This window comes from Chrysemys picta, chromosome 6 (genome assembly GCF_011386835.1).
Source record: "Chrysemys picta bellii isolate R12L10 chromosome 6, ASM1138683v2, whole genome shotgun sequence".
In the NCBI taxonomy this organism is placed as follows: domain Eukaryota; kingdom Metazoa; phylum Chordata; order Testudines; family Emydidae; genus Chrysemys; species Chrysemys picta.
Genome location: NC_088796.1, coordinates 82,936,366 through 82,952,964, shown reverse-complemented (window position 1 = coordinate 82,952,964; position 16,599 = coordinate 82,936,366). Strand labels below are relative to the sequence as shown.

The 16,599-nt window shown below is 40.2% G+C and overlaps 1 protein-coding gene across 4 annotated transcripts in view; it reads left to right on the top strand.

Annotated features, from left to right (window-relative positions):
* The window catches only part of SYK (spleen associated tyrosine kinase), a 76,542-nt gene that overhangs the window by 25,872 nt on the left and 34,071 nt on the right, over positions 1-16,599 (top strand). For all 4 annotated transcript variants that reach the window (XM_008163191.4, XM_042854591.2, XM_005307653.5 and 1 more), the window contains 2 exons: positions 6,694-7,146; positions 8,195-8,355. In XM_008163191.4, coding sequence (XP_008161413.1) covers positions 6,733-7,146; positions 8,195-8,355 — 575 coding nt within the window. In that variant the 5' untranslated portion in view covers positions 6,694-6,732. The remainder of the gene's footprint in view (positions 1-6,693; positions 7,147-8,194; positions 8,356-16,599) is intronic.

The following is a 16,599-nucleotide window of genomic DNA, read 5'->3' as shown; positions in this document are numbered from 1 at the left end:
AAAAGTGATATAAGGACTAGTTTAAATGTTCAATTGGAAAACTTCATTACATTTCAATAAGGTAAATTATGATATATACAACATAAATGGTTGAGTATATTAAAGTTAAACTTATAAAATGTATCTTATGGTGTATCAGCAGCTAATTTAGATTTTTGGAGAGCAGATGTAAATAAATCCTTCATTCCTATTCTAAGATGTATGGTCCCAGTTTGGCAAAGTATACAAACAAGTGCTTAAGTCATCCCTCTTCATCAAAGCACTTCAGCACATGCTCTAGTCTTCTTAGTGGGACTTAAGCACATGCTTGAAGTTAATGACCTATGTACGGGCTTTGCTGAATAGGGATGGCCTGCTGAAGAAGGGCCTTGAGAAATAAGTGAGCTTCTGTATTCTGCAACTGTTGTAGACCCTTTTATCAATTTCAAGCAAAACCCAATTAGGAACACATGACAATAGCATACCCTGGATAAAATAGAGAGATAAATGGTTGGTGAGATGTGTATCAGAGAGAAGCAGGTGGACCTTCTGGTTAAGAAATATAAGGCAATAAGCATTCTTGACCGTTATTGCATCACTGGCCTCCATTCTGAGAAAGGTAGTCAAGGGTGACCCGCAAATTCAGGCAGTCTCAAAAGTAACAGCTGTACTTCCTGAATAATAAGCATGCACAAGCCACCAGCTAGATTCTCAAAATATTTTCTTCTACCCACAAGCTGCACCTCTATCTTGTTTGAGTTGAGTCTTAACTAGCTGTTTCTCATTCAGATAATAAAATGTCTAGATAGATGGTCCATAATGGATTTATTTAAAAGGAACCTAATGGTGTTGTGTCATCGGCACTGAAGGGAGAACAGACAGCAGCAAATTTATATTTTTAGTGATACTTAAAGTAACAGTTGCTTAAGCGTTTGTTGAACAAAGTTCCAAGATATTTTTCTTCTTTTTCCTTTAGTAGAAAATTGCTTTTACAAATTGTACTGTATGTTCTTTGATTGCATAATGAATTTAAATAAGATTACATATATATGGATATAAAAACATACTTGCTAGGCAGAATATTGAGTGGTCCCTATAATTTTTCCATATACAAAAAATCCCTTTGGACTTTGATACCAGAAATCTATTCAGGCAGCTAAAATAAAAAGCCATAATTTATATCCGTTGTTTTTACTGGAAAAAAAATGTTTTTAATCATTCTAGAATCTTGGTCTTTATGAAGTTCACCCTACATTTCCGTATCTAGATATGCTGAAGGCAGTGTCTGTTGTAACCAGCATATTGTATTTGCATTTAGTACTGACTTTCACTGAGACTTAGGCTTCTAAATCACTTAGGCATTCTTGAAAATTTTGGCCCTGTGACTGCTACTGTGACTGACTTCCGAATTCTTTACTACTTTTTAAGAGTAAAATGAGTTTTCTGAAGCTTTGTTTTCATTAGGTTTCTGAATTAACAGCAACATAGAAACTTGACATCATAGTGTCAGGCAGCCTTGACTTCTGTAGCCATTGGATCATACCCTTAATTAACCAGGAAGCTCAGCATTGTCCATTCCCACGCTAGGGTATTTTTTTTTTCTTTTCAAACATGATGCTACTAGAAATGGTGCTGTAATGCATGCATGTAAGATGAGGCAAAGACACTGGAAACAAGGTTTATGTATATTTCAGCTTGGAAATAAATCCTTATAAAATATACTAGAGTATTCTACTTTGATTGTCCCCAAACGCTACAGCTGGCAATAATGTTACTGCAGTGTTTTGAGCTATCACTGCAGAACACCACACCATTCTTAACAGGGGAATCACATGGGCTTATTTTGGTTAGTCTTCTGATTTGTGAATGCTTGGAGTTAGCAGTAGCACTGTTTGGCAGTGGGGAAGTGCCATGTCAGATTCTGCTACATCACCGTTCTGTCCGTTTCTCAGCTAACCACTGAGCGGCAGTGCTCTGTGAAGGGATCAAGTGGTTTGAAGAGTGGGAGGGGGATCAGGGCTGGGTCAGGAGTTGGGGCGTGGGAAGAGGCTCAGAGTTCAGGCGCTGAGCGACGCTTACCTCAAGTGGCTCCCGGAAGCAGTGGCATGTCCCTTCTCTGGCTCCTACACGTGGAGCAGCCCTGACCCTGCTAGAGCGCTGGAGTGAGGCCATGCCGCTGCTTCCAGGAGCAGCGTGGTGCGGCCCCTGACCATGCGCCCCAGAGCAGGTTCATACCGCGGCACCCCGGTGCCTCAGCTGGAGCGCCGGAGCAGGGTCGAGCCAAATGGTGCCTCAGCTGGTGCGCCGGAGCAGGGCCAAGCCACATGGTGCGGCCCCTGACTTGGCGCCCCGGGTGGAGCTCGCAGACCGGTTTAAAATGGCTCGCGGGCCGGATCCGACACATGGGCCGTAGTTTGCCCACCCCTGCCCTAGGTCCTTGAATGATTTTCCTACCTAACAGCCTGCTAATTATGGTCTGCTTATTTTGGTGCCTGTAGGCAGAGACAAGGGTCACTCAAGGGTCTTTGGCTGAACCAGCTCTTGGAAGAGTCCATTGCTGGCTGTCTTACCTCTGTTAGTTCTATTTAGTTAAGTAGACTTATATCTGACACCTTCTGGGGACATTTCCCTTTCGTTTTTCTCATTCCTCTGACAAGTCTGTAACTCACTGTTTTGGGAGTGTGGTATGTTTTTGATGCCATTACTTTTCTTTTACTCTTCTTTGTATTTAGTTTAATCATATAAACAGTTGAAATAAATATTATGATTTATTCCTGGAAATTCTTATTAGTGCTAATGGGTGTTCATCCAATTTTTCAGTTTCAAGCATTTTTAATGTAAAATAGTTACAGCTTTGTTTTAGATAATTATTTTTAAGAAATGAAATTTTGCCCTTCAACACTTCAGAATAGTTATAAATCCTAGTGTGTTTATTCTAACACAAAATTCTATAACAAGCAAATAATGGATTATATACATGTGTTTGGCTTATATTTGTCTGCTGTAGCCTGTTATAACTAAAACAACTATGTCTGTGGATCAGAGACCACTCGAGACAATCTGGTGCTCCAGCAGTTCGGAGCCACCACCAGTCCAGAGAGCCTATATTGTGCGACAGAGTGTGATGACAGCTACAGCAGTCACCAGCAGTGTGGGAGGTTGAGGGTGGAGGGTGTCTGGGAGAAGCAGGGGGTGCATGATGGGTGCTTGCAGGAGACTGGGGGGATTGTGTGGGAGGTGGGGGTATTTGGAGGAAGCATGTGGTGCATGGTGGGTGCCTATAGGAGGCTGGGGGGTGAGGAGGATTGTGTGGGAGGTGGAGAAGCAGAGTTATCCCTGATTCACTCTCACCTCCTCCCCTGCACACATCCCTGTCAGGAGCAATTACCAGGTGCCCAGCTGCCCCTGCCTCATAGCTGCTGAGCCCAGAAAAATTGGAGGCACGTCCCATTGCTGCTTTCCGCCCTCAAATCTAGCACTTTGCACTGTGTGTGTGCAAGGGCCTTTCCAGTTTGACTGGCATGGGGCCATTAAAGCGCTATGTGTTAAGGTGCTCTGCAATTCATATCTCCATAGACCGGTTTGTGGCACCCCGTAAAATCATTTCTCCCAGAAATCTGCTACCTGAGGCAGCGGCCTAGTTTGCCTATAGCTAGAGTGGTCTCTGGTGTAGATAGCAAGAAAGAAACTCTTCGTATACTTAAAGCACAACATAAAATTCAAATTTACTTTTGCTCTATTTTATTTACCCTACATTTCCTTTCATTTTTTCATTCTAATTTGTTTTATTTTTCCATGTTGTGTATATCCTGTTTCCCAGAACATAACTGTATTTTAATAACTGCACAGTGAATTCAGAAAGCAGGCTCTGACACTGGTCTAATGAACCCGAAGTATAACAAATAGAGCAAGAGTGGGAAGCAAATATATTGTTGAAATGATAAATCACAAAAAAAATCAACTTTTAAGCATCTATTAACCTAAATGTCTGTTTACTGAATGCATTATATGAGAGTGACTTCACATATTCAATGTTAGGAGCTTTGGATCTATCATTAGATGCCCAATGGATTCAATTCCTTGAAGAAAAGCCTTCATAGTTTTCATCTTGTGCAGACAGTCTTAGCCTTGTGAATAGTTATTTTGTATGAAATCAATGTTTGATACCCCTTATACATCACCATTTATTTTGGTCTTAACTCAATTCTCAATTTTCATTGGTGATTTTATGCAATTTTAATTTCTTTTAATTTATTTTTGTATATTTAATGCATAAAAACTGCATTAATAGATTAAGATTTAGAACATAAATGTCCAGACACCAGGCTATTCAGAAGTGTAGGGAACCTGTCAGCACTGTGGGTGACCAAAAATCCCAGGCAAGGTTTAAGTAGAGGTGTGTAGCAAGTGATTCTCTTAAACCACAGATTTTTGTTTCAGACCAACCAGGGTAGTAAATACTGCGCTGCATGTCACTGTTATGTGGGGCTGCAGTAGCTCTGTAGCTCCAACATGCCCCTTTCCTGGCACAAAGTGAAGACAAGAAGATTCACATAGCAACAGATCTCCTGGCCCTGGCCCCAGTCCCATATGTGTCCTGAACCCTGTTATGCAAGGGCTGCAGACCCCCTGTATAGACTCCCTAAAATCCTACCCTTTCCCTTTGACACTGAAATGGCACTAGTTCTGCTGCTGGGGATCCTGCACAGCAACCGAGTCAGGAATTGCCCTTTTCTGAGGCCTGGTCTACATGTAAAAATTAGAGGGACCTAGTTACATCACTTAGGACTGTGAAAAATTTTGTGCCCTGACCACCACATAGGTCAACCTAATCCCCCGATATATATGTGGCTAGGTCAACAGGAGAGTTCATCCATCAACCTAGCTACTGTCTCTTAGAGAGTTGGATTAACTAAATTGACAGAAAAACACTTTCTGTAGTGTAGACATAGGAAGCACCTGTAACAGCTTCATGCGGCACTGTAACAGCACAGCTTCAGGGATGTGGCTGTGATGCTGTAGTGGCTGTACTATAGACACGGCCTAAAGAAAAGGATGTACTGCATTCATGCAGCAAGCTATCACCAGTAAATTATAAGCGCTTCATTTCACAGCTGGTTTTTTTCAGACTTAACAAAACATCCCTTCTTCACTGAGGCTGTAGTCTCTAAACAAAATCATTTTCTTATTAATGAATGTGGGAAAATATGTGGGGAAAATTTTCTTAATAAGTTCCTCTCTTCGTGCTGGGCTATCTCAGAAGCAGTCACACTACATTTCTATATCTCACATTTGGGCTGAAAATAAGTATATAAAAATTAGCTCAAAGGATATATATTATCTGAAAATTGTAAGCACCTGAAAATAGGAACTTGGATGAAAGAGTCTTATGAAATCATAACCACAGCTGCAGTGCTATAAAAAGACATGTTTGGTCATGTCATATATAGTCTACTGCTAGTTTTAAAAGTGCAACACCTAGTTTTTGGTCCCTCATAGTGGAACAAAGTGGAAGTGAAAAGTGGGAGGTGTCTTTCTGCATCTGTAATCTTGAATATTCTTCTGTATATGTCACAGTCCAGTGGGATCCATAGATGGTATCTTTGAACTGGCCAGAAATAATCTGGCACAGCAGGGTCCAAAGTAATGCAATAGGCTGGTCTACCTTAGCCTATAAAATCCACTGTTTATTTGTAGACAGACTAGTAAAGCTGTAAAACAGCATCCCAGTGTAAGTACTATGGATTAAACATGGAGTCAAATTCTCAGTTGGTGTACGTTTGTCAGCATTACTCCAGCATGGCCCATTGTTTCTATTTCTAAAAAAACACTAGCTTTTAAAAACTGAAACATTGTATCAAGTGAATACTATTAATAAATTGTTTAAACAGCAAGAACCAAAATCTGCCCTCAGTTACATGCATACAACACCAGTTTAAAACTATGGGGGTCACACAAATATGTCTCAGGGCAGAATTTGGTCCTTTGTTATTATGAGCGTCCTTTGGCTTATTTTAAGAAAAAAATATTACTGCTTTAATTAAGAAAAAACAAATAAATCATGATTCTGTCAATACAGATTTGAAGTATTTGCATTTGATATGCAAAAGGGAAACAGTTATTCAAGTGTAATGTCTGTATGTTGCTATACATAAACATATGTTGTCCCCCATATTCAGTAATCTTGTACTCTAAAACTCAAAGTGCTCAGCTTTCTTTCAGATGATGGGTTCATGATGCATGTGCAAGACTTAGCACTTTCAATGTAGTCACTTTATAAAAAAAACAAAACAAAACCAAAACTAAATATACAAAATGGCATCCTTCATGCAGGTTCAGGGGCCAGACAAAATTGTTCTGAGGGCCTAGCCACTCCCAGGGCATGCAATGCATGCACTGCATACATGGACTGCATGCCATTGGTTCTAGGGTATGTTCTGCCATCATCCCATATGCAGACTGCCCTTTGAGTTCGATGGGAGGTTTGCATGAAACATTGCAGGAAATGTCCTTATGCCTTTTTGGTCCAAAAAATGGTAATTTCATGTCTGTGTAGTACAGTGACAAAACAGTTAGGACCCCATCCTGCTCCTGTTGAAGCCAATGGCAAAACTCCCTTTGACTTAAATGGGGAAGGATTATTACCAAATTCCTCAAAATGTCGTTTTTTTTGTTTTTTCCAGTGGATGCTTATTTTTCCTTCTTTCTTTTCAGGTACAAAACATTAGTCCTTGCTGATCAAAAGGAAAAGCCATGGCCACCAACATGGCTAACAGTGCTAACCATCTGCCCTACTTTTTTGGCAATATTACACGTGAAGAAGCAGAAGATTACCTGCTGCAAGGAGGACTGAGTGATGGACTATATCTGTTGCGCCAGAGTCGAAACTACCTTGGTGGTTTTGCTTTGTCCCTGGCACATGGAAGGAAGGTTCATCACTACACAATTGAAAGAGAGCTGAGTGGCTCTTATGCCATTGCAGGAGGGAAGTCACATATGAGTCCTGCTGAACTCATTAACTATCACTCAGACGAAGCTGATGGTCTTGTTTGTCTACTGAGGAGACCTTGCAACCGGCCACCAGGTGTTGAGCCAAAAACAGGACCATTTGAGGATTTAAAAGAGACCCTTATCAGGGAATATGTCAAACAAACTTGGAACCTACAGGTAAATGCAATCCCATTTCTGCAATAGAGATGCTTCACTCTGAAATTTTTAAAAAGTCAGTATTATATGGGTTCCAACCCACTGCTACTGCTGTGTGGTAGTTAGGGTTGTGTTACTGCTGCTATATTTGCTTGTGATTTACGAGCCTTTTTTTTTTTCAGTACATTGTATTAACTTGGCAATAAATGTATTCTTTCCTGAAATGTGGCATAGTTTATCATTTATTTTTTTTAAGTGTTATAAGACCAAGTCTCTCATTGCATCTCTCTATGCCAATCAGGATTGAAAACAAACCAAAAAAGGAAAATAGGTAATAGTTAACTGTTAAACACACACACTTTTTTTTTTTTTTAAAGGAAAGTTGTTGTACACAGAGTGTATGTTTGTGCTTGCCGCGCAAGTTATTTTGTGTTGCATCCTCCCCTCCTGGCCTGCTTTGTTTGTCTGTCTATTTAGATTGTATGCAATTTAGAACAGGAACTTGTCTTCCTACATAGCTGTGAGTTTAAGCACAGCATTTTTATACCAAAAGCCTTAGTCTGTTGGTCTGTGAAAACCCATTTGAACCAGTATAGGCAAGCCACCCTAAGGGGCAGTACACCACTAGAGGAGTTTACAGGTTCAGTGACTAGCCTTAATCATGCGGCATGCCCCACAGTTTTAGTTTCTAGGGGAGCTGTGGTAACTCTCCACCTACTGGAGTTCCAAAGAATCCCTAGCTCAAAATGATACGTAAACCATTCATAAACATATACAATACGGTCTCCCAAAGATACCCATTGCAATATCTATCACAAACATAAACCCCAGATATCTGAATTTCAGAGTGTCTGTCTGAATTTAGTTTCTGCCCTATGAGTCCAAAACTTGTATAGTAACCAAATTAATTTTATCTAAAACTCTGATTATTCGCAGAGTTTGGATGTGTCTCACACAGTCCAGTAATTGGCATTTAATATAATGTTGTGTTTGTTGTGTTTTGTTTTGTTTTTTGCACTGTAACAGAAAACAGTATAACTGACCCTTCTGTGCTTTGCCCACTCTGCAGGGTAATGCCCTCGAACAAGCTATTATTAGTCAAAAACCACAGCTGGAGAAGCTGATTGCCACTACTGCCCATGAGAAGATGCCTTGGTTCCATGGGAAGATCTCTAGGGAAGAATCAGAGCACCGTGTTCTTTTAGGGACAAAGACCAATGGAAAATTTTTGTGAGTACTTTCATCTCTGGTAGTAGTAGTTGCTACCATGGTTGCTGCACCTTTTCGTTAACTAAATCATGAATGAGACTGTGAGAAAGGAGTTGGGTCATTCACTGTGGGAAAGCCCAATGCAGTGTGACATTCATTGCTGCTAACCATTCCAAAGCTAAGCAGATGTCTTTTGAGATTAGTTTTTTCACCTTTACTCAAATGAAAATATAGAGTGAAAGCAAGGATCATGTTTTGTTCAAGCAGACATTGATGTTAAATCTGTATGAAGCAGCAGAGGAATTCAGAGTGTCAAGAAAATTCCATTCAGCTTTATATTATGAGTGAAAGTATAGTACTTAATGTGATATCAAAGAAATACAAAATACTGGTAAACTATGTTAACATTTAGTGTCCATAATTATTTGTTTTTCAAGGAGGCAATGACAATACTTTGTTCTGCAACTAAGTGGTAGCAAGAATGTAATTAAATAATGCTACTTTTACTTTATCATTCCATTCTGTGTCTATTTCTCTATCCACTCATATGACCCCTCTACTGTTTACCTGATCACAAACAAGACATTTTGGGTAATGATTAATCAGAGCCAGTTTGTCAGGAGAAGAAGTGGACTGAAAATTTTCCAGGGGAACAGTTTTCTCTTGAAAAATGCTAATTTGACTCAATCAAAACATTTTGTGGGTTGAATTCAATCCGGAATTATAAATTGTTCTGGTGCCTCAGAAAATGCATTTTCAGATTAATTTACTATTCATCGAACAAATTTTGCCTAGCTGTAGTCACAGTTCCCTCCCTTGTCTGCTCCTGGATCAATGCAGCTACACACTGTAAAATGGACAAGGGGCAAAGTGACAGTCTAGCCCTGAGTCATTTTCCTGTAATAATTTGCCCAATATGTGTTTTCCACGGTAGAAGTTGGGAAATAAACCACTCCTTTATTAAACAGGAACAAGAACTCCAAAACTTGTGTGGGTGATAGAAAGGAAACAAAGCTTTAGGTTACAGGTCACACACGTCACATAAATACTCCTTACAAACAACAACGTATAGCAATGTGTATGATAAGATTCTACCATGTATTTATAGACTAAGTACTGTATGCACTTGTTTCTGTGACAATAGTTGCTCTGAAACAGATTACATGGTTTTTTCTCTTGCTGGTACAGACAGGCAAGCTTGGCAGCTACCTGGAATGTAGAATTTCTGTGACTTCTCAATAGGCGTTCTCATCTTCCCGCTATTTCTTGGAATTTACTTCATATGTGGTCTGAGTTAAGACATGCAACTGAGCATCTCCAGCAGCCTGCTTGTGGCAGGTGTCTTTGTTTTCTGGAATCTGTACACATATCATGGAAGCAGCTTCCAAAGCAGAAGAAGCCTAACAACAAATAGAAGAAGGTGCAAGAGCTGTCCTTCCTGAAACACTTCTTTTGCCTTCTGTGGAGATAAGTGCTTTCTGGTCACTGTGAACATCTGCTATTCCCAGTAGGTGTTGGGCAGTTATGGCTTCAGCTTGCTTGAGATGGTTCTCAGTGGCTTTATGGGAGAACCTGGACTCAGTACGCAGCTTAGTGTAACGGGGTTCACTCACCATTCTGGCACCTCCTGCCGTCTATAATGTGAATTAGCTCTGCATGTCAGTGCACTCTCTTCAGGTGGTGCCTCGCCCCCGTCACTCCTGCTCTAGGACCCACGTCTCTCCAAGGACCGCAGCCGTGGCACACACTGTGCTTCCCCCCATTCTGGGGGACCTGCAGTCCGCTGTTCAGCCACTTCCCTTAGTGGCTACTGCAGCGAATTGTCTGGCCCACCATCCTTTTTGCCTTTGCCTCAAGGCCTCAGCCTGCAAACCCCAGCAGCCAGCCAGGATGTCTAGGGTACTGGCAGTTCTCTCAGCCCTCCAGAGACAGTCCTTCCTCCTTGGGCTCCCAGCATACAACTGCCTTCCTCTGCCCTGCAGCCCCTGATTGGCTGCCTCCTGAGCAGCCTCCCTAGGGCTCTATTAATCCCTTAGAGCCCAGAGTGGGGCAAGCACCCCATCACACTTAGCAAGGAGGGAGCTCACTTGGTGTGGCAGAGACCTGAAGTCTACATGAAATTAGAAGAGATTGAGGTTGAAGACAGCTAGGGTTTGGTAGAAGTAAGGTATGCCAAGGGTTTCCAGCACACTATCCCATTCAGTAGTAGGCTTGAGTCAATTGCTGTCATCTGATTTCTTGAACCATTCTGGCCTTTCCCTTTAAAAAAAAAAAAAAAGCTAAGATTGGAGGATTCCTAGTGCTGCTACATGCTCTTCTGCAACTGTCTCTAGAGCTTATTCACTCAAGAAATCTGACAGAGTCCTGACCAACTTTGCACTTTCTACTTTTCCTACTTCTCTTGATTCAGTGTCCAATAAAAGGGTCTGAGTCTGAATAAACACCTAGATCCCTTCAGGAGTATCTCATGGGAGGACTGGTGTTATCAAACCTGAAAAGTTTTCATTGCTATGAAATATGAAGATAATCAGGAAAGAAGAGTTTAAATGGCTCCCCTTAGTATTGAGGAATGACAGGTGAGAGAAGGCTCTCCTATCCTGTTTAAATTCAGAAGATTATAGATACCACCAGAACTCAAATACTCTGCCCCCAGAACAAGCAGATAAGTGCATAAATAGCTGTGAGTAGTTTGGGTTAGGAATTCTCAAAGGTCATTTTATGCTCCTATCTTTTCGGAAAATGTAATCACATACTTAGGTGCACAGATACTGCAGGTTTTGTCTTCAGAAGCTGAGTGGAAGAAGATTCTTATGCTCTAGAAAGGAAACAGTCTGTCCAGTGATTTGTTGCTGGAGTAGTTTAGCGCTACTCTGGTTCTTTGTGTGTATTTTGCAGTCAAGGTTCCTGCTTCCCTGATGGACAGAACAGAATTAACCATGGTGAGAAAATTCCCTAGTGAATGAGACCTCCTCTCACAGGTCTGCTCTTCTTCTTTACCTTGGGACACTTTGGTCTGATGGCAGAACACTGAGTAGTGCTGGTTCAGAGATGAGGGTTTTTTGAAAGAGTTTGCTGACTGTCCCACAGAGGATTGCACTTGACTTCCCTTGCCTATTCCTGGATTAGCAATACCTTTTCCAGTGAAGTTCTGAACGTGGCTGGATGTGTATTCCTGCTCCTCCCAGAATGTTCTTGGTTTTTTTCCTGGCTGGTTTCCAAAGAGGTCTCTGAATCAAGTTTCTGCAAGTCCACCTCAGCCATTTCAAGACAGAGAAATTGATTCTCCTTCCTATATCCAAAAGCTTCTTTGTCCTCTTCTTTTGAGGAGACCTAGGCATTGACCATTGGTTCTTCAGTAGACCCTACCATATATTTTCCAGGTGTTTGTAGAACCCATTCAAAGCTTTAGGAGCCATATCTTTAGAAACTGTAAGTATCTAAGGCCTGGTCTACACTGTGGAGATGGGGGGGCAGGGATCGATCTAAGTTACACAACTTCAGCTACGTGAATAGCGGCGGTTGATTTATCGCGTCTTCATTAGATGCAATAAATCGACCCCAGCTGGATCGATTGCTCCGGAGTGAAAGTGTAGACATGCCTTGAGAGTGATACATAAGCACATCTTTCTCTTTAGGGAGAATTTTCAGTTACTGTCAATGTAGCTTGCAGAATGGGGGAAGATGTGTCCTGCTCATTTCTTATCTTCAGTTCTGAGGTTTGGGGGAGCGGGGAAGGGTTCCCCTGCATCCTCTACCCCAAGGCAATCCATTTAGTGTCAATTAACCTCTTGTTTTAAATATGTTATGTTGCAATGTCTCTTTGCAGCAGAGATGAGTGAGATCAGAAATTGTACATAAATCATGCTCATAATTTATAAAAAGTTAACAATTTTTTTGAGATTATAACAAGGGAAAGAAGGCTACTAGTGGCTTAAAGATTATTTCCCATTACCTTAAGGCCAGGCCACACAGCTGCATCCAAAATTGTGAAGTCCCACATAAATATAGTGATTTCATTGGCTCAGTGGATAGGAGGTTCTGCCTCTGGAATTTGTAAAGTGACTACCCAGCATCTTCGGGTTTTTTCACATGCACTTTTAGGCTATGTCTACACTAGAGACTTTAGAGTAGCATGGATCTCTCGTGAGCCACTGTAAGGTCTTCCATGTAGTTGCTCTATGCCAACGGGAGAGAGCTCTCTCACTTCGGTATAATTAAACAATCCACAATGAGCAGCGGTAGCTATGTCAGTGTGAGATGCTGTCCCGCCGACATAGTGCTGTCACACTGACAGAAGCACTGGTGTTAATTTATGTTGCTCAGGGTTGTGTGTTTTTCACATCCCTGACTGACAAAAGTGCTAGTGCAGACATAGCCTTAGTTGGCTTTGTCATTCCCTTCTGAAACTTATTGGCCATTAGGTGCTCCAAATGCCATAAGGCCATGCTTACCTTCTTTGCCTCATTGCTTGGGTAGCATCCTCTGTCTATAACTTCTGTTAGTGGATAGGATGGTGGAAGAGAACTATAAGAAACAGAATTACTAGTGAGTAATTTTCTGATGCTTAAGTGATATTTATGTGCAGTAAAATAGTTTCACTAAAAGTGGTAATTTCTGGCAACTTGCTGTGAATTTCTTCTGTGAGGTTCTTCATGATTTGAAACCCTCCCTGACTGACTGATCTGCCTGTTCTAAAAAAGAAACTGAGTTAGGTATGTAATGTGATGTATGTCACTAGAAAACTGCTTCATTACCCCCTCAGCTTCATGCAGATAATTTTTCAGTTCCTAACAGCGTGGCTGGTTGTGTCAGCACTTTGTCCCAGATGCAGAGAGATGTAGTTTCTACTCCTAGATGATGTACTGGCAGGGGGTAGAAGATCAAATCAGGTTGTTTTTTTTTCCATTTATCGCAGAAATAGTCTTACCAGCTAGCGGTTTCGTATTCTCCATTTCAGAACATGGAAACATATGTTTTCTTTGCAACAAAAGAGGTCTGGGAAATGTTACACCCCTATCACCACCCCAACAGGTCGCATTCATTAAATGAGCTGAAGAATAGACTGAAAGTTCATTGAGATATTGTTGTAACGTACTTGTCAACTTTCTTATTATTTAATTCTTCTCTCTGCAGGGCTCTAAAATGTTATTGAAACTCTATGAATTTTCCAATAAACTCTCTTTTTGGGTGCATAATATTAGAATGTGATTATAAGCAATGATTATTACAAATACAGGTTTGTGCATGGGCACAGTAAAATCCCATTAAGAAGTAAAATAAACATTTGCCAACAATTACAAACCAGCCATATCTAAAATGCCAGTTTTCTCCTGCACTTCAAATGGGAAATAACTATGGTATCTGTTTGTCTATTGCTGCTATTATTAGTGTTGGCCAGCAGTGCTTAATTAGTGGTTTGGCAGTTCATAGCCCCAATACCTCTGGGCTTTTCGCGTCAGTTATGAATGTGCAAAAATTGCTTGTGCTCCAGCACCTAATTAAGCAATGGTAGCCAGTGTACACCTGACTTTGAATTTGTAAATTTAGTTTCATAAGCATGTGTTTAGAAGATGAATTCCTGCAAGACATAAAGGCTAGATCTAGAAATTTAGATGTACAGCTTCAAATCTTGCAGTTTGAAATGAGATATATAGTTTCTAACACATTTATAAACTTTTAAATTCAGCATTAGATACAAACACATACAGCTTCTCTAATTATTTGTAATTACATACAATTGTGTGCATGTTATCAGAAGGTTCACAGCCACATATAGTTTGAATGCAAATTGATCACCCATGTAGAAGTACCAGGAAGGAACCAAAACATAATTTTAATATCACAAGGATGTCTACAGAACCTGTTGAGCTTGCCAAGGCCAAGCAAAGCTAGTCTAGTCCATTAAAGTGACTAATGGCATCCTGTCCAGCATTATTTTATGTGATTTCACACCTGATGACATTAAATGCTTTTCTCATGTACTGGAAAAATTGACGCTGTTTTTTTAAGTAGGAATCTAGTCTCAGAAGTCTGCTTTTCTTTTTAAATACTGCCTGACCAAACAACATGGTGCCGAATTGTGTAATTCACATCTGCATTATTTTTATTAGCTCTGTATCTATAAATAGGACTGGTAACTGCTGACATAGGCTATCATGAAAATAAAAATATCTGATACTTTAATTAAGGAACTGGAAAATCCTATCCAACTATTCCGCTGATAAAGATATTACAGGCTCATATTAGTTGTTGACTGTGGGGCAGATTGCTCTCTCTATTCTATGGCCTGGGGTAGGACACACATACACATGAGCATGAAAAGGGGATGAGTAACTACACTATGTGTTTCCTCCTCTCTTCTCACTTTCCACCAGACTTACTGGCAGCCCTTTTTTGGCTACACTTCCATGGGTGTTGGACCCAATGGAAAGTAGGGAGGATGTGTCCCCACCAATATTTAACTGGGGAGGAGGGACTTTCCTCCCCCCAAAAATTACCAGCCCCTTTTAGTAAATATAGCCTTCAAAATGTAAACGGATTGCCAGGATTGGAAGTTGGTGTCAGTGATGTTTTTGTCTATAAATTATAGCTTGCTTACAATCCCTGTAATGGCTTCACATGGTTGTTCTTTAGGGGTCTGCAAAGAACCGCCAAGTACCCCAATATTTTGAGAGGGTCTCTGATCAATTCATAGTTGAGGAGGGCTGCGATTCTTCAAGCATCCTTGAGTTCCACAGCATTCCAAAACCAAGCCTTTTGCCACTAACTTCTTCCAAACTTCCCCAATGGTAGAATGTCATGAATTTTCCACATTATATTTACAACATTTTTTCCTCAAAAGAATTGTTTGTTTTTACAGAGGGGATAATTTGGCTTTGTTTGGAAGTAAAAGGTACTGAGTTAAAATCGAGATTTTATCCAAGAAAATGTTTAAATGAGCCTACAGGATTTACATTTATCCTTGAAACAGCTATCAATTGTCATTTAACCTTACAGTTGTAAGGACCTAAGAAACCCAAGGGACAGACTGAGTGGAAGAATTCCAACCAATGGAATGAATAAATTCTGTTTTCACTGCACCACTTAATACTTAGTTTTCAGTTGTGAATTCATTGTAATGTGGGTGTTTAAAATATAACTAATATAAAAACCAAAACATTTGGACACCAGTGTGGTTCCACCTATTATTGCTATCTATGGGAGTTGACTTCAGTAGGAATAGGAGCACACTCTTGTTTCCAGGCATAAACTGTTGCATTTTACTTCTGTGGGTGTATGCAAGTGTTGGGATGGAGGAGCAGGTAGTATTCTACTACTGGTTTCTTTAATAGATCTTGATTAAAAAAAATTTTTTAAATATACAATGCCCACAGAAAACCATTTGGACAAGGGTTTTATTATTGTATCATTTGAACTTCTACATGGGAATCTATTGAAGATTCATAAATGGTGTGGTGCATTGTACAGCACAGTTACAACACACAGTCTAATCAGTTACTTTGTTTTTGCAGTTCTCAAAATTACTAAACAAAAACTTCTGTGTATGCAAAATAATGTAGGTGAACCCCAAATCCAAAATGGCAACACTGAAACTGTATCACCCTGCCACAATGAGAGCTATGCAAAACTTGTTGATTTCACTTATGGAGCCTTTCAGAAAATGTCATTTTCAATTTAGGTAGTTCTCTCTTCGTTAGTTCCACTTTAATTTTTAAGTTTGTTCAAACTCCATGGGCAAAGGAGACACACTAAGTGGTGAAGTTTATTAAGTGCTAAGCAGTATATACTTATCAAGAGTTCCTTAGGATTAGCTTAACCTAGAAAACCATGATCAGTTTCACAAGTTACCATTTCAAAACCAAAATGAAATTGTGAAACCTAGCTTCTAAGAACACTTCTCACTGTCTTGCAAAGGCAGCAAGCATTTAGTTTTGAGCTGTGACAACAGGTTTGAAGGCCATCTGAAAGTGTGCAGGCTCTTAATTGCATCATAGTGCTAGCATCTGCACATCACAATGCTATGTGATATAGTAACAATGGGTGTGATATAATGTTTTGATTTGATTCATGAATTCAAATAGGACTTGTTTAAGCTTGTTCATGGGTTGTTCTGAACTGCTTATTCAGCCATATTGCATGCAAAGTTATATTTGTTGGTTAAAATTTAAATGTATAGAACATAAATGATTGGAACACTGACTTGCAGAAAGGGGAAATAGAATAAGATATTTTTTTTCTGAAACCAAAATAGCTTGCCTATCACTT